A 19,034-nucleotide genomic window follows, 5' to 3' on the forward strand; every position below is an offset into this window, starting at 1 on the left:
AGTAAAAGCTGAGACCATTTTGAAGAATTAATCTTGAGACTTACATCCTGTCTATCAGATTTTGTGATGATATGATATAATATATTAAATATCAGCGATACATGTAATCATGTTTCAGCACGTTTCATACATCCCATTTGCCACATAAATTTCTTATATGTGATTCTTACTTGTAGAATAAGTGTAGGCATTACAAATGTTTGTGGTTATTAAAAGAAATTATGACAATTTTTACAAAATCAAATGAATCTTACTAGAGAAGTGACATGAATTGTCTTTATACACACATTTCTTGTGATATATTTGTTATTAAGGTGTGATTACTGTGATAATCATGTAAGTCCACAAGACAGGAACAGGGACCACCCCACAGTTGCAAGGACCACCCCCAGTTTCTAAGGACCACCCTCACAGTTGCAAGGATCACCTCACATTTGCAAGGACCACCCCACAGTTGCAAGGACCACCCCCACAGTTGCAAGGACCACCCCAAATTTGCAAGGATCACCCCACAGTTGCAAGGACCACCCCCACAGTTGCAAGGACCACCCCCACAGTTGCAAGGATCACCCCACAGTTGTTTGGACCACAACCAGGGACAACACCGACAGACAGCTGAAGTATTGAACTACAACGTACTTGTTCCCATAAAAAATCTTCACTTGTTGGACAACAAGAACACAAAATTCTACATCCCTGACAATGTATTTGTTCATTGATGAGCTCAGAATTATTACAAATTCCTGACAGCCTGTTTCTTAGGGATTTTGTTAAATAAACACAAAATTGATGCAGCGTGGACTAGTGATAACATCTAGTTTCTTTCTGGAGAAAATGTCCAGTGTTGGTGAAACAGATCAGTGAGAATGTAAGACACACATATACAGAAATAACCCAAGAACAGCATAGCAAGGCTACCTCCAGTGTATGTTCTGTCAATAGACACGACCATGTATATATCAGAAATCCAAACAGAGGCGGACATATACATTAGAGATCAATACTTACTGCCCTGGGGATACAATGAAATAATGACAGCTGGTAAGGATCAGTGGTAGGGCCTAGTCAGCACATTGTGATACATTACAGCAAAGTTTAGCTACATAATTTTAATTCAGGTATGTCAGGTATCATCAATGATCTTCAAACTTCACGGGACTCTTTTTATAAGATCATGTCATAATTCAGAAATGCTGACTCATCATAAAATGTCAGACATTTTGAAATGAATTATTAATATGTCATGAAGGCTATCTTATCGTTATCAGCTGAAATATTAAAACGGGCAATCCGATGGAAGTATCAATGCCACCATATACCCAGTAAATATTCAATTGCTGTTTTGGGTACATTGGTTTGTATTACCAGAAAAGCACTTTTTGTTGGGAAATCAGGATAGAAGACACACATCAAATAGCTGTGATGGGGCATCAAAATATGCAATGAAAACAATTCAATTAAGGTGAGATTATTGTGATAATCAAGTAAGTCCCACAGTTACAGGGACCACCCCCCAACCCCCAACCCCAACCCCACCCCCACAATTGCAGGAACCACACCCCACAGTTGCAGGGACCACCCCAATAGTTGCGGGGACCACTGTTATTTTCACACCTTCAGACGTTGAATATACCAGGGTTATTCTATTCTATTTATACCCATAGTTCTCTTAATATCGCATAAATGAGTTTTAATTTTACAAATATTTTATTAGATGATGAAAATATGTAGGTTACTATCACACAGATTTCTCTAGATGTTGAAAATATGAGGTGTTTATACATTAATATAATTCATGAAGGTAAAAAGCATCGAATACATTTATTGGAACAGATACAATATACATGACTGCAATAATCTGATAGCAATAACACTGCCTAATATCACTGTGTACAAGTAGGATGGCATAAGCCAGATCCACAGGTGGGATTAAGTATGGAGGCCAGAGGTGCGTTTCTACATGGGATAAGTGTCACAGCTGCAGCAGGTGATTAAATTTACCTCTGACTATGCTGAATTATCACAGTATTGATCTCTGAGTCTTGTGTTGGTTATCCGGTAACAGAGACTTGTACCAGATGTAGATTTGCGGTAATGGTGAAGGGAAATAGCAAGCTCCTCACAGTGGTGGCTAGTTCGCAGAGCTCTATATACTATACTGGGAGTATAAGGGATGGAGCTGGGGAAAATACAATAGAAGGGAGATAACTCCTGTTGATTTTTGTTGTTTCCTGGATCAATATGAACATGGTGATACGGGTTGATGTGCACAGAAGGGAGATAACTCCTGTTGCATTATTTCCTCTGGATCAATATGTGGACGTCACCGTCAGGTAGAAATTTGAGGTTATTCCAAGCTTCGTAATGGCGCAGGCTGGTGAAATCAATGTCATTGACCTTCAAGATTTCATCTTTGACTCGCAACTGTCCACATTTTTCTGCAGGTCCTCCTGAAATTTGAGAAGAGAGTTTGTGTTAGGCAAAACACAATTATTGTTTTTATTAGAATTAACTCCAAACAAAACATTCTATACCATACACTACACGGTCATGTTAATGTAATTTGCTGATTCTGCAATTTATCAAGTGCTGAATATCAGCTGGAAAATCAGCTATTGTCTAAACAGCTTTCAGAACAATCCACTCCTGGCATTTCTGGTAACAATAAGGGCTAATTGTTACATATAATGATTATTTTATCATAAGGCAAAGAACAATGTAGAAGTATCTTTTGTGTGTAATTCTAATGCTGCTGTAAAGTTTTCTAAGATTGTCATTGAAATTCTGTTTTCATCATTGGCATTGCCATTACAATATAAATTTTGACCAGTTATCTCCCCTTGACCATTGGCTCAAATGTATTTCCATCTCACCACATATATTACCATATGCAGCATGCCATCTCAGTCAGAATAAAAAATATCTTGTTGTAAACTTAATTATTAATATAATTTCACAAAATTTCATAATCCTTGATAAGAACTTGTCATGACAATTAATTAAAACCGCTGAAAGTTATACTGTTAACTTCAGTGCAAAGAAGTAACAGGCCTTACTTTAGGAAGAGGTGATGTGACACTGGGTTGACTGTCGTGTATATTCTTCACTTACATACAGATGTGAATGTATGTGTGTGTGGCTGCTTGTACCAGACCAGGAAACAGTATAACAATCAACTTGGATACATTATATCGAATCCATGAGACCCAGTTCTTGTTTTCACCCCTTGATGCCAAACAGCAGGCAGGGTAACAACAAGTACCATCTTTTAACATGGTTTGGTTGGACACAGTCAGGGGATCGAACCCCAGACCTTCTGCTCTCTGGGCGAACGCTCTACCACTTGACCACAGAGGCGGTCCAAAGTGCAATTAAAACACTATGACAACACAATGTACATGAATCTCTCTATTAAGCCAAGCAAAAGAAAGTATACACCCATGTTGATGGTGGCTGCAGACCTACCTTTGAATATCCTTCTAATGAGTATAGGCATGTCGCCCTTGGGTGAGCCCAACCCTCCTTCCAGACAGAAGCCGACGCCCGTGACCCCCTTCTTCATCACCACATCAAATATACCTGGGCCTTCTGGCACTGGGGTGTCTGTGCCTGGGAAAACATGCACATTGTAGTGGAACCATTTCGGAAAAACAATCAGAGCTGCGGCATAATTCAGGTATAAAGGTAATTAGCACATTTAGTTTCCTTTTTGGAATTGTTAGTAGCTCTCATTTAGTACATTGTTGCCCAAGAGTTCTAAAAATATCCTCTGGCTCTCAAGGTAATTAATGGGGTAGCCTTGTGGTTAAAGTGTTCAATGTCATGGCAAAGTCCTAGTTTGATTCCCCTACTTGGGTATAATGTGTGAAGTCTTTGTCTGGTTAGGCCCTGTAGTGATATCACTGCTAACAGTGCCTTCAAAACATACTCAGACATGCCCATCTGAATAAACGTGGTCTGAACTCACCATTCCCATTGACGCTGGTGACTGCTGTAGTCTGCCCGTTGCTGGTGGTGTTGGCGCCGTCTCGGGCCAGGACAAGCGTCACATGCTGGCTGGGCTGACTCAGCAGCTTCATCACCTCTTCTGCTGACATGTCGTCCACCAGGTTCCCGTTGACTGACAACAAGCTGTCCTTGAGCTGTAGACGCTGGTCCTTCTCAGCAAGGCTCCCGGGCTTTAATCCACATACCTAAACATCACAACTGAGATTATTCACACAGGAACAATAGGTTATTTTCTGTATGGGTTCTTCATTGTCAGTATGTATGTAGGAACATTTCAGAGGAATCACATTGTCCTAGTGTAACCGCCATAACATTTTCGAGTCTTGGCATGGAATTCAAACCATGGACCTTCTGATCCTAGGTCAGATACCTTGTCCACATCACCAAAGAAGTTAATCCCATCAGCAAGCTGACATGGTAAGGAGGGCGTCTGTGGGTTGACTCCATGCCCTTCTACAACCCGATGAGAATCACAAAGATTCAAAATCTAACTTTTTATGCAACAAGTGAAAGTCTGATTGTCATGATAGTCACTGGGCATTATTCTGGGCATTATTGCATGCTTCCCTTTGTTGCCACCCCAGACTAACTTTCCATCACCATAAATCACATAATTTCCACTTTTTCAGTTTCTGTCCAGACATGCAATTGACCTGATGCTATTTTGAGAATGAGCTATGAGTGAGTGAGTATGGTTTAACGCCGCTTTTAGCAATATTCCAGCAATATCATGGCAGGGCACACCAGAAATGGGCTTCACACTTTGTACCCATGTGGGGAATCGAACTCGGGTTTTTGGCGTGACAAGGGAATGCTTTAAGCACTAGGCTACCCGACAACCTGAATGAGTGATGATTGTCTGTCCCAAGAGAATTAATATTGATAGTTTCCCTAATCTAGTTGAGACTTGCATGATTATAGTCATTACAGAGACTACAATATTAATTACAGTAGTACTAAGTGACAGAGATGAACTAATTAAGTCACTCCATCTAAGGCTGGGATGGGTAACTCGGGTACCCGGGCCGGGTGGGTACTAAGTAGGACCAGGGTACTAACAGGACTACCCAGACCCGTGGTTAGTCATGTGATATATTGTTTATTGACAAAAATTACAAGTCACTAATGTTCGCATTTCTTTCTGACTATGCACCAATACCTTCTGACTTTTCCAATTGTTGAATATAGATATAACCTAAGTCAACTTCAGTGTATGCATGACCGGATCATTTAATACATGTATCTAAATACGTTTTGCAAGTGCTGTGGTAAAGAAATTCCAAATCGGACATTTTGTATCTCTTGAGACCTATCGTGGGTACCCGTGTAGGGTCAGGTAATAGGGGGTTGGTACCCGGGTAGGGTCAGGTAATAGGGGGTTGGTACCCAGGTAGGGTCGGGTAATAGGAGGATGGGTACCCGGGTAGGGTCGGGTAATAGGGGGGTGGATACCCGGGTAGTAAATTTAGACTCATCCCAGCCCTAGTGAGTCCCTTTCTATTTTAATTTAAACCTATTTCTGTATAAAAAGTCGCAAGTTTGGGCTACATACTTGTAAGCAAACACATGTGTCCATTACATATTTAGAGGTATATATTATGTTACAGATATTCTTGTATTTTACTGTTAGGAATAGCAGTAAAATCATAGTTAAAACATGATACTTGTCAAATATGAGCACGATCCTGGGTAACTGATTATATATAATGAGGCCTCACCATAATAATGATTGACAATAATAACAATCACTCACCACTTTAGACTTGAGAATACCATCTCTGAGTTCAAAGCCAAGGTCCTGTTCTAGATTTTCTCTTGTCAAAACCACAACTACAATTTCATCCTCCAAAGAAATCCCTGTCTTATCCATTCTCTGATTAGCTAAGTCTATCATACGGGAGAGTTCATCTCTAGAGACAAGGCTGGCATCAGAGACTTCAGTCAGATCTGAAATGGACTTATCCACTGCATCCTCACCAGTCGTCACCATCTTCCATCGTCGTTTGTTTCCACTGGTGGAGGAGGCCCTTGACTTGGTTGACACATTTAAAGATTTGTTGAGAACACTTGAAGATGATAGATTTTCTGTTCGAGGTACATTTTGAGAACTATTTAGCTTTGTTGAATTGTACTGGATACTTGAAACATCGGGTTCAAAGACTGAATGTTGACTATTGCCATGATCTTTAGTTGGAGTAGATGAAAATACTTTTTTACTGGATGAAGATGTGGAAGATTTAGAATTTTTGAGAACGTCGCTTGGAGATGACTCTCGGGAGCTTGATACCTGGGAGATAGAAGCATTTCTGGAATCAGACATGATTTCAGTGGATGCTGAAACTTGTGACACATGCGACACAGGTGCAGGAATGTCTTTATCAAGAGAGTCTGTTTTAGTCACCGACACTTGGGTCTGAGTTGGCAAAACTGAAGGAGTGTTATCATGCAGTGAATCAACAGAACTAAAAGAATCTTGTTCATGCGAAGAAGTATTTGAACTATATTGCACAGTGACAGTTTTAGTAGAAGTTCCAAGAGCTACTGGACCAGTTTCAGTGATGGATTCAATATCCTTCCTACTCACAGATGAATCCACAACAGGCTCTACCGACGTTGAAACCAGCTTGACTGGATGATGTACAGAGTTCTGCATCTCTGTATGTGTTGAATCAGATTTAGTCAAAGAACCTGGCAATTCCACAGCACTGTCTTCTATTGCACTAGGAGATGTTGGAGAGGTCATCTGCAAGCTGACCCCAGAATCGGTATCTGAAGATGGGGTATCAATCAGGGTAGCAGTATTTTCAATTTTGGGCATCCTTTGAGAATCAAAATTTATCAACATATCAAATTTAGACTCTTGGGCTGCAACCTTTTCAATCTCTTCAACCCATTCATTGTCTTCCTCAGTGGTCTGAACTGTGGTTCTAGTCTTAGGTATGGGTTGATATTTGATGTCTGCAGATGCTACAGCTGTCACCTCTGGTAACTGTATAACTGAACTATCCTGGTGAGTCTGTCCTGGTGGTGGAGGCCCTGGAGGAAGAGGCGGAGCATCATCTTCATCAACAAGCATACTCTCCTGTTTAGGCTGTACTGAAATATTGACTTCAGGTTCTGGGATATATACGGGGACTGATTCTACTACCTCAGTAACTGTTTTGAACATGACACTTTGAGTGTCCGTTTCAGCCAAATCATCAGCAGGTTCTTCTGTTGGGATGGGAGGAGGAGGTCCTGAAGGTAGTGGAGGTGGAGCTGAGCCTGGCAAGGGTGGGGGAGAGGGGCAGGGAGATGACACAACAACTGACTGTTCTCCATGTTCAAGCTGCTTTTTAGCACACTCTAACGTTGCAGCCACTAATTCAGCTGCATTGGCTTCAAGTTCATCCTCATCAGCGATATCTACTGAGTTTGGTGGAGCTGAAACAATTGTTTTAACTGTAGGAGTAACTTCGTCTTCAATATTTGCCTTGATTTCATTTTCTGGCACAGGCTCTTCTTTCTGTGTGTCCTCAACATGTTTTGATCTTTCATCTGTGAATGGTTTTACTGGCACATCTGTCTGAATGTCAGTTCTCCTTTCTTCACTGGCTACATGAATTTCTGTATTTTCAGACACTTCTGATGAAAGTTCACTAACCTTGACCTTTGCTTCTACTTTCAGCTCTTGTTTTGCTGCTTCAAGTGATGCTGCTACAATCTTTGCAGCAAAACCACCATTTCCATCTACTATCTTCTCAACATGCTGCTCTGGAGTCAAAACCTCTTCCTGTTGCTCCGAGGTCGACACATCCTCCTCTTGCACCGAGGTTGACACTTCCTCCTGTTCCTCAGAGATCAAACCTTCCTCCTGTTGTGCCGGAGTTTCTAAGGAGGACACTTTTTCATGCTTAGATGGAATGGGCTCCTTTTCTTTATAGTTTATTTTCTTTGAGGGGACAGTAATTTGTTCTTTCACTTCTTCAGTCTTCAAATTAACATTGTCGATTTCGGCTTCATTTTCAGCACTGTCTGTACTTACTGTTTCATCAGTGTTGGAATCTTTCACTGTGGCGCCATCAATAACCAAACTTCCTGAATCAAGGTCAACTCTTAAAGTTACATCTTTCTGTAATGGTGTATCTGGCAATTGACTCTGAGCATTTAACTGAGTGTCCTCAGTTGTGGACACATCCTCAGTAACACCACTGATAGATCTGTGTCCCTCTCTTAACTGTGCTGTGTCTTGTGCTGAATCTGGTACAATTTGTGAAACATCAACATGCTCGTGATCTGTAACATAGGATGATTTAACAACTGAATGAGGACTTGGTGCTTCAAGTGAAGATGCAGAACTGTCTTTGACAAAAGTGTCAATGCCAGATTGCTTAGTTATGTGAACGACTTTGGCTGTAACAAGTGCAGAGGTGTCTTCTTTATTTCTGTGTGTGTCTTTGGTGCTTACAAATTTCTTACCTGACAATTTAGATGTTGACATTATCTTTTTCCCTTCTCCAGCATGCAGTTTATAGGCAGTTGAACCAAACTTAAGTCCAACTGGAGATGTTGGTTCCTCTGTTGATGCTTTTCTTGGAGATAGAGCATTATTCATTTTGACAGGGCCAATTTTATATGTTCCATCTGGACTTGACGAGTGAGCCACTTCACCACTATCAGTCTTATGACCAGTAATGTTTTTCAGTCGCTCAAGTCCTGTTGGTTTAAAGATGGAGGAGGAGGTTTTAGGAACAGCATGGTGATGACCCTGGTCTGGCTTTGTCTTTGGCTCTGAGAGCCCTGTTCGCCTTTTAGGGGCAAGAGCTGCATTTATTTTCACCTTACCATCAGGCGATGTTGGAGATGTTGGTGATGTTGGAGATACAGGTGAGGAATTCTCTTCCTTTTTGTCTGATGGAACTTGAGACTTGATAGATATACGAGATACAATAAACACACCATCTTCTTCAGGAACATTTTTCTTTGCAGATGACGCAAGATCAGTTCTACTTTTTGGTTTTGGAGGGTCAATCATTTTAGGGGCATGAACCTCATGTCCTTGACCTGAGCTGGAAATCTTTCTCACAGGTGTAACAGAACTGCTAGACGATCTCCTTGAGTCACCTTCATCGAGTTTTTGAAAAGCCTCAAAGGCAGCCATCTTCTCCTTGACAGACCGTTTTTCTGGAGCATTCTCATCTTTTCTTCTTGGCACATATGTTTCTTCAGGTTTTCCTTCAGATTTGATAGATGCTGTGGATTTTTCAGAACTAGCAGATGATTTTCTCCTTCTTCTCTGACCAAACTCCACTTCATTTTCAATGTGGAAGTCATCTGACATCATAGATGATGAAGATACATCCGAACTAGCTGATGATGTTCTCCGTGGCTTAGGTGGCACAGGCGGAGGGGTCTTCTCATAAGGCTTTGTTTTAATGTCAGGAACAACACCTTCATCTATTTCATCCTTTACCATTGATTTGGTTGATATTCTTGGTGGAGAAGACTCTTTTTCTACTACAATGTTAGAGACAAATTTGGGTTTTGAGTCATCTTTAGCTGTTTCGTTTACATCTATCTGGTCAAACGTAGGTGCTGGAGGAGCAGGTGCATCATTCAAAGATACTCTTGCCTTTGGTTTTGGTGGAACCTTGGGAGGACTCTTCATCACAGGGCTGTTTATTGACTCAGTTTGCTCACAAACAGCTGGCTTTTCCTCTTCCTTGACAACCTCTTTCTTCTCCACTTGCACAGCTTGTCTAGGTGCGGGTCTTGGTACTTTCACAGGATCAGGTTTTTGTTGTTTTCTTTCATCAACAACAGGAGGATTAGTATCAATCTCAACCTCAGTCTCTGCAACTGTAGTTGTCATCTCAACCTTCCTGTTATCTGTTGATGGTGGCACTGTCTCAACAGACTCTCGGATGCGTGACTTTGACTTCACACCTGAGTCAACAGACACCTCAGGTACTGTCCTTGCAGGTTCTGTAGTAGTTTTAACATGTTTAGTTGACAATGTTTCTGTGGATTTAGGTGAAATATCACTCTTGTCTGTAACAACTTCAGTTGTCTTTACAACATTTATGGTAGAGACATGCTTTTCCTCAGGTTTCTTTTCTTCCTGTTTCACTTCCACCACTTTCTTTGTCACATCTATTGTAGATACGTGGGTAGGCTGTTCAGAAGTGCCCACTGTAGCAGGCTGCTTGTCCTGCTGTGACAAGGAAGATTTTCTTCTTGACTCGAAAAATCCTGAGTCTCTTGTTAAAGGAGAAGTAACTGTAGCTGACTTGCTCTCGTCCGTGTTGAAGGGCTTTGCACCTAACCTGACACCAAAAGGAGATGTGCGTCCAGCGGGTTTATCAGCAGATGTAAGGAGGGTATCTGATTTTCCAGTGGCTGAAAACAAATAAAATACATTTTGATTTGATTCCTCAGTAAACTTTTAAAATGTCAAAGGATGTATCAAAGTAGATATCCATAATTAATTTGCTATTCACTGAACAATCTTTAGCAATGTCTTTGTTCTAAATGATGTTTTATGTATCCATTCTTGTTATCCTAGAGTTACTAGTACCTACGAAGGGGTTAAACTCTGGATGTGATGAAATCTAAAGTATAACACCATATCAGATGGAACAAACCATCTGCAAGCCACCAGCAGTTATAATTAACTGGGTTCCACCTTCATACATTTCTATTCTGCGTAGCATTTTTCAAATTTGATAAATTTTTACATGTATGTAAATTATTTATTTGATGATTCTTTCAAACAACATATTCAATCTTAAGAAACGGTTTACCACCTTAAGGAATACCGATCTAGACAAGTTACTTTAATTGATCTTTTGAGTACCATATAATATTCATCAATAGAGAAGTAGGTAGGTGTGTATAGACATAGATGAAATACTTACGTTGTGGGCAATCTTCTTCAGATGGTTGTACAGCTGATACAACAATCTTAGCTAAACCTCTGGGAAGAAGTCGCAGAATTTGCTGTATTCTGGCATCTGACTGCCCCGTCAGTGTGGTGTTGTTGATGGACAGAACATAGTCTCCAACTCTGAAACAACAGACATGACACTCAATAGGATGCTAATGTGACGTTTGAAGGTGATTGCAACATGAACTGATATCTCATATTCCTTTGTCCCGTGAAATGAACAAACAAACAATCATACTCCTTCAACTACTTTTGAGTGCGTAAAACGTTCAAAGGTAATGATGATTATCTGTGGTCATATCTGCATGTATACACTTCAAAAGTAATATATTACCATATACAACAACTTGTATCATTGCAATGTGCGAGACAAGGCGAAGATCGCGAGATTGGCCAAGCGCTCTCCCCCCCCCTCGGTTAAACGGCTCATCGTCTATAAGGCCCACCAATTATTTGGACCCCATTGGTAGCATTGTAGCAAAGGACCACTGTATGCATAATCTAACATTTTTAGCTGAGCATCAGCACCCAATTATTTCATTTACTAATATGACAACAAGAGGTCTTACTTGATCTGTCCATTCTTGTCCACAGGACTGTTTCTTTGAATCTCTGATACTCTGGCAAATCTATCTGTGTCTGCCTGTATCTTGATTCCCAGTCCCACAATGCCCTTCAGGACATCAACCTGGAATGGTCCATCATCCCTCCTCATCTTCTGGTACTCCTGCTTAGAAGACTTGCTGGTTGAAAAATGCAGGCCCTGAGTTTTAATGGTTGTACTCAATCCTCCCATCTTAGGTAACCCTCTTGACACTGTGAGTGGTGGGAGACTTGACCCTGTACTGAATCTGTTGGTAGACTTCAGATTCAGCCTTGGGCTTGGTGGTGTTGGAGTTGGTCGTGGTTCCTGAGTTAAGACATTGGTTTCCTTTGGATTGCTCGACTTCTGAGTTAAAACCTGTGTTTCTCTTGGAGAGCTTGGCTTTGGTGCAGGTGTTGGAGGAACTCTTGGGGGAGCTTCCTGCACTTCTGAGGTGGTTTCTTTTGGTGGTGATCGTGGTACTCTGGCTGTTGGTTTAGGTGGTGCAAAAGAAGATGAAACATGAGAAGACACTATTACATCAGGCTCAATACCACTTGTTGGTGGTAAGGCACTTTCAACGTTATTATTTTCAGTCTTTATGACTTTTTCTATCACAGTTGTACTCTTGTCTTTGGTGACAGTTACAATTTCCTCATTGTCTGGTTCATCAAGAGTGTCAATAACATTTGAGACCAACTTCCTGAAAGGATTTGATTTAGGCTTTTCATCACTCTTCAACCAGTTTGTGAACACGTTCATAATAGTCTGAGCATCCTCTCTGGACACCTTAGTGGGAACAATCTCCTGCTCATCGACATAAGAGCTTTCAGGTTTCTTTTTTGTATAGGTCTGATCATACGACGTTGTCAAACCTGATAATATTTTTGCAAGATCTTTCTTGGCTTCCTCATCAATCTGCCTGGGTTTATGCACAGGGGAGCTATTTGCTGACCCCTCTTCAAATGTTCGGACTCCATGCTTATCCTTCCTCACAAGAATGGGTGTTATAACCTCCTCCTCCCCGGAATCATTTGTACCTCCACTTCTGACTGGTGGCATCACATGTAGTGGAGTGGTGCTTCCAACTCTGATCTTAGTTACCTTAGGTTTGTCTACTATAATATTTGATACCATTTTCTTGAATGGAGAAACAGGTGCTTTTTGTCCCCCAGATAGCCATTGTTCAAACACTCCCAGCACCTTCTGTGCCTCTTCACGTGAAATTTTTGTGGGCACAATGTTCTCTTCTGCAACTGAGGTAGTGTTTGCAACTGATTTCTTCTTGATATGTCCTGATGATTTCGTCAGCTCAACAAGAATTGCTGCAAGGTCTCTCTTGGCTTCAGGATCAACCTGTCTTTGACCAGCTTTGGCAGTTGATTCTGCAGCACCATCTTCAAATATACGGACACCTCCCATCTCCCTCTTCATTTTCATAGGTTGTATAATGTCCTCTCCGTACAAGTCCTTTACTGATGTTGATTGTACTGGTGGAACAAAATGAATTGGTGATGCATTCTTCAATTTCTGGCCCTGGTCAATGCGAATCACTGTTGACTTTTGAGAAGTGCTGCCATTTACCTCAATGACAGTAGACTTCAATTTGGGCTGATCATCTACATTTATTAAAGCTGAAACAGGAATGTCTGGTGTTTCAACATTTTCTTCTTCCTTCATCACATCTACCTTTGTAATAATGTGTTGGTTCACAGATTTGGTTGTCGTATGAACAACATCTTCTAGTGCTTCCTTCTTGGTATCAGCATCCTCATCAGTTGCCACAGGAATCTGGGTAACATTCCCGATGGAAATAAACTCATCAATTGAAGTATTTTCAACAGAAGTAACATATTCCCCTTTGAAACCTCCCAGCAGATCTCCCACTTCCCCAGAGTTCTCCCATCTTTCCTCAAGCAGATTTGAACTACTGCTCGAAATATCAGCACGAATATCAGGTACTAACAAGTCACCTAAGAGATCTGTTGTCTTTTCTGACACTTCTCCGTCAACCTCAAGAGATATAGCTGAAGGATCAGTACCACCAACATCTAGGAGCAAGTCAAGAGGTTGGCTATCATATTGCACTGTTTCTTGGTGGTTTGGTTCTGAAGCTGAGTCTTCATCATCAAGCCCTAGAAGGTCATCAATATTTGTCACGGGCACAGTCTGATCTGGCTCCTGGGGAGGCTCAGACATAATATCAGGGGGCATGTCTGCAAACTCCATTGGTGGGGGAATACCTTCAATAATAGGTGCTAGAGGTCTACCAGTGGGAGGATTGCTATACTCTGTATCATTCTCCATCTCCCAATCCCTTGGAGTTGATTCAAGGTCAACAACTGGGGTATCCACAACATATGTATTATCCAACTGGCCAGACAAATCTGTTTGTATCTCGAAACCACCAACATCAATTAACTGTTCATCATCCATACCAAGCAAATCTTTGCTTTCTTTTACTGGACTCGACATACTAGAATCTGTCACAGATTCTGAATCATCTGAAAATTGTTGAGGTGGAAAGGGTTGACTGAAAGCTAACTTCACATTTTGTTGAGCAAAAACCTCATTAATGCTTGGCTGAACCTCTTGTGAATCACTCAATGTATCACTCTGTGATTGCACTGCACCTAGATTGCTCGATATACGCTCCTCACGCGTCAGTCTGTCACTCTCCTTCAAATCAAACGAACTTGAAGGTGATGTAGTTTGATTATGTTTGGACAAGTCAGAGACTATTTCTATAGTTGTATCACTTTCCTCCTGTCGAACAATGCGAAATGTCACATTATCTCCTGCTTTCTTCAATGCACTGAGACACTGTGCCTGTGTGAGACCTTTGAGAAGCTGTCCGTTACACTGCAGTAGCCTGTCCCCGACCTGGAGTCTGCCCGATCTGGCACACGCACCACTTGGCAGAAGTCTCTTCACCTGGAAAGAAGCAACCGTATTAGAGATGTTGTGTCGAAGAGCATTCAAATCAAGACTCACTTTAAGTCCCAGAAGTTACGTTATCTTATTCAAAAATATAATCCAAATGAAGCCCAAAACAATGCTTAATTTCAGTGCTGGTCAAATCATTCTAGACTTGAGTTTGGTTCATTGTATTTATTTTATTCCCTGTGGTCAGGGAGACTCAAGTTCAAAACTCTTTCATGTTATTTTCTTATTTCAGATGTGCAGAAAACTTTCAACCACATTGAGACACTATATTTTATTTGCAAGTCTTCTTAAATATTAGAGTGACTGTTTAATCTAATATTTAAGAAATAAACGACGAGTGGGAGTTGTTTATCATAAATAAAACACTGCAGGGAGAATAAACCATGAGGAGCGTAGCCCATGTTAGAATCTCCCAAAATGACATCATGAAATAAACCACACTTCGTTCTTCATTGTTCTTTGCAATTCATCGCGTAGCTATCTTATATAAACAACTTATGCGAGCATAAAATGGACTTTTCAAACATTGATGAGGTTGGATACTCTTGAGGGAGTCATTATAAAGCATACTGTTTAGGTATTTATCATTGTGAAAGTTAGTGAGTTCACAAAGAACATAAATCATAGAACAGTGGCAGGAAGATCAGTGACTATATGATATATATATATTGACACATACAAGGGTTTCTTATTGCTCTCCGTCTACATGAAATGGGGTCAGTCCACTTACAGTTCCCAAACCTACATATCTTGCTTTAGCCTGTATGTAGTCCACGAGGAGTTTGTGTTTATGGATTTCAGACATACAAACTTAATCCTTGAGTGATTCATTGTTCATGATGTCACAAACTGATTACCTGATGTCATCTCATCAATAGGGTGCCTTGTGAAGTTTTCTGTTGGGTTGACATTTCATATGTTTTTCTTAAGGTTCTCTTTAACGTAACGAGTAATACCTACAATAACCTTGAAATTCAGAATTATGGATCATCTGTCCGTCACTCGCTAAAGGCTCAGGATTAACACCACTTTGGACAGATAATCCGTAAATCCTCATAGCTTGTTGGTTCTCTTTAAAGTGAGTGAGTGAGTGAGTTTTGGTTTTACGCCGCTTTTAGCAATATTCCAGCAATATCACGGCGGGGGACTCCAGGAATGGGCTTCACAAATTGTACCCATGTCGGGAATCGAACCCGGGTCGTAGGCGTGATGAGTGAACGCTTTAACCACTAGACTACCCGACCGCCCCGGTTCTCTTAAAGCTTCAATGGTTACCACTGAGGATATTTCAACTGTAGGTCATGATGACCTCGCACCTAATCCACTTGAATATAAATGCCCCATGCACATCTTTTATATCAGTTTGTTTTCAGGATCATGAACCATTTTAAAGCTAAGAGTCTGATTTTGATAGATACTGCATAAACTTAATGAATGCTTTGACAAAGACAATCAAACCAAATTGAGCGCTGTTAATGAGATTATGACAGTTGACAGGGGTAATTTTTCCATCATCAAGTCCTGTTCTACCGACCATGTTAGTAGCTCATTAACTAAATAGCTGATGGTTAACCTTTGGGTGGACATAGTGTCAACGTGTCAGTGAAGAAATCATTGGTATTATTACACATAAAGGGCCAGCCCAGCCACGTGGACCCTTCCATTTTGTGTAAATTGTTGTCTCTATACCTTCATCAATAAATCAAAATAATAAACATTTATTTTTATAAATTTAAAAATGAATACGATATGGCTGAAATATTGCCGATGTGACGTAAAGGTTTAACTCACTCACTTAAAAATGAATAAAATATTTTTAAAAAAGAAGAAAAGCAAATTCAACACCATGTAACTCCTACTGTGCACTGTTTGTTTTTTATATAAACCCACATGCAAACATTTGTAACAAGGGCATATTGAAGCTACTGACATTTAGACGAAGCATGGGCACTAGGTGCAGCTGTTGGCAGTGGGGTAGCCTAGTGGTTAAAGTGGTCACGCTTTACATCGAAGGTCCTAGTTCAATTCCCTACATGGGTACAATGTGTGAAGCACATTTATGGTGTCCCGTAGTGATGTTGGTAGAACATTATAGAAAGGGCCAAAAACCATGTACTCCCTCACTTATCTTTACATGTCCTCGTGAGGACAGTGTCGCCTAGAGGATGGTGTGTTTGATAGTGATTTTAAAACACATGCTTACGATACAGTTGGAATCATACGATGGATTCTTCAGATGTTCCCTTCCGGTGATGGTCACTATGACAACCTCTTGCACAGATCACTCCACTATGTTTTTTTTGTTTGTTGTTTAATGCCGCACTCAGCAATATTCCAGCTATATGACGGCAGTCTGCAAATAATCGAGTCTGGACCAGACAATCCAGTGATTGATATCATGAGCATCGATCTAAGCAATCGGGATGACATGCACCAAGTCAGCAACCCTGACCACCCGATCCCGTTAGTCGCCTCTTACGACAAGCAAAGTCGCTGGATCCTGGATCTTCATGGATGCGTCTCTCCAATGAAAGTCACCATGACAACCTCTTGCACATGCCACTACACTATGTAATATCATGAAGCACCTTCTCTATGCTTCATCAGGTGCTCTTCTCTAATACAGATCACCATGACAACCTCTTGCACAGGCCACTACGCTATGTAATATCATGAAGCACCTCCTCTATGCTTCATCAGGTGCTCTTCTCTAATACAGATCACCATGACAACCTCTTGCACCGGCCACTACACCATGTGATATCATGAAGCACCTTCTCTATGCTTCATCAGGTGCTCTACTCTAATACAGATCACCATGACAACCTCTTGCACCGGCCACTACACCATGTGATATCATGAAGCACCTTCTCTATGCTTCATCAGGTGCTCTACTCTAATACAGATCACCATGACAACCTCTTGCACCGGCCACTACACCATGTGATATCATGAAGTACCTTATCTATGCTTCATCAGGTGCCCTGTCCTATGCATGTCGCCAATGACAACCTCAGATCACAATACTATGCATACAGAATTGCCTCTCTACCTTTATCTTCTATACAAACCACAAACACACAAAGATCAACTTGGCAACACCCATAACTATGTAGTATCTTTTGCAAATACAAAACATTCCTCCAAGTTAGAATCCGAGAGCCATTATACACCACAGCTGGGAGTAAAGTGACTAATCCTTGCAGATAGTAAACGTCACAATCTCTTTACTCGGAGTGTCATTGTAAACAGGAGTAATCCCATCCAGTGAAGCTGTTTACAGTTTCAACTCCCTTCATAAATATTTCACACCCCATCTGTGAGGTACATAGACACTGTCCCATACAGGCCGTTGTCGTGTTGACTTTGGCAACTACACCCATCATCAACTTCTCTCACCTGCTGGTGAATCTTGTGATGGCAACATAGCGATGTATCAGAAATTGATTCTCAGGTGGGCTGAATTAATTAACGGACAGGTGTAACATGGCCATGACAGTAATACATATTTGCATCAACATTTACACTTTCATGTTATTCTTGTAATGTCACATGAGTCCCTGGTGGATGTTTTTCTCCATAGAGGTCACTAAAATGAGGATCAGATGATTGACAGTGATGATTTTTTTTTCTTCTGTTTTTTGTTGTTGTTATTGTGTCATGCTGTACTCAACAATATTTTAGCTATATGACACTGTCAATAATCGAGTCTGAACCAGAAAATCCAGTGATTGACATCATGAGCATCGATCTAAGATTTGATTATTTACTACTGTCATGATGTAGCTGGACTACCCATGCCTGCAGCATGAAACAACACTCACTCACTCTGGTCCCGTTGGGATTCCAGGTTAAAATAGATGCTGTTCGTAAGTGGTGACCAAATGGATCATGTGGTCCTCAGTGACTTGGTTGTTGGCCAGAATCCTTGTTTCCAATACCAATCACTGTATTGTCTGGTCCAGACTCCATTATTTACATACCACCATCCATCTTCCCGAGGCAAGTGAGTTAACTAACTATCAAAGTCCAGCTTCCACCCTTGCCGAACCAGGCTGGTATTATGGAGTTACATTTTGGCTGGACAAACGAGTCTATTCATAGTCCAATCAAAATCTGGTTCGTAATGTGTCGTGCAGATTTTGGTCGATTGCAGGATTTGCAAAGCATATGCACCAAATCGCCAACTCGTCAACAGATATTTTACAAATCTTTTCATGTTTTAATCAAGGAGCTCACGTGATAACCCAACTTTGTAGATCACTGCTCATGATGTCAATCACTGGATTGTCTGGTCAAGCCTCGATTATTTACAGGCTGCCATCCTGTAGATGGAATGTCACTGAGAGTAGTCTTAAAAAAAAATAGGTTTCATACCATCGTATAGGTTAATATTTCCATCTGTTCAATTCCTTAAGCCACACAATATCACCTTCCGCCAACTGGAGCTGTTTTTATTGTTCATCATTGAAATATTTGTAATCCTAGTCAGTAATTTTACCTGATACAGATAACAACCACACTTTCAGTTTTAAAGCAGAATATTTTTATTTATTCAAGTTATTTCTTTTC

The 19,034-nt window shown here is 40.8% G+C and overlaps 1 protein-coding gene across 5 annotated transcripts in view; it reads right to left on the reverse strand.

Moving 5' to 3' along the window:
- Window positions 1-1,552: 1,552 nt before the first annotated feature.
- LOC139479451 (mucin-17-like) overlaps window positions 1,553-19,034 on the reverse strand; it is a 58,600-nt gene continuing 41,118 nt past the window's right edge. For 4 of the 5 annotated variants that reach the window (XM_071262302.1, XM_071262324.1, XM_071262311.1 and 1 more), the window contains exons 2-7: window positions 11,503-14,450; window positions 10,905-11,053; window positions 5,762-10,386; window positions 3,968-4,193; window positions 3,466-3,609; window positions 1,553-2,450 (exon numbers count right to left, since the gene is read on the reverse strand). In XM_071262302.1, coding sequence (XP_071118403.1) covers window positions 2,296-2,450; window positions 3,466-3,609; window positions 3,968-4,193; window positions 5,762-10,386; window positions 10,905-11,053; window positions 11,503-14,450 — 8,247 coding nt within the window. In that variant the 3' untranslated portion in view covers window positions 1,553-2,295. The remainder of the gene's footprint in view (window positions 2,451-3,465; window positions 3,610-3,967; window positions 4,194-5,761; window positions 10,387-10,904; window positions 11,054-11,502; window positions 14,451-19,034) is intronic. The other variant, XM_071262305.1, reaches the window with a different exon arrangement.

This window comes from Haliotis cracherodii, unplaced genomic scaffold (genome assembly GCF_022045235.1).
Source record: "Haliotis cracherodii isolate W230 unplaced genomic scaffold, xgHalCrac1.p SCAF_1, whole genome shotgun sequence".
Lineage (NCBI taxonomy): Eukaryota > Metazoa > Mollusca > Gastropoda > Lepetellida > Haliotidae > Haliotis > Haliotis cracherodii.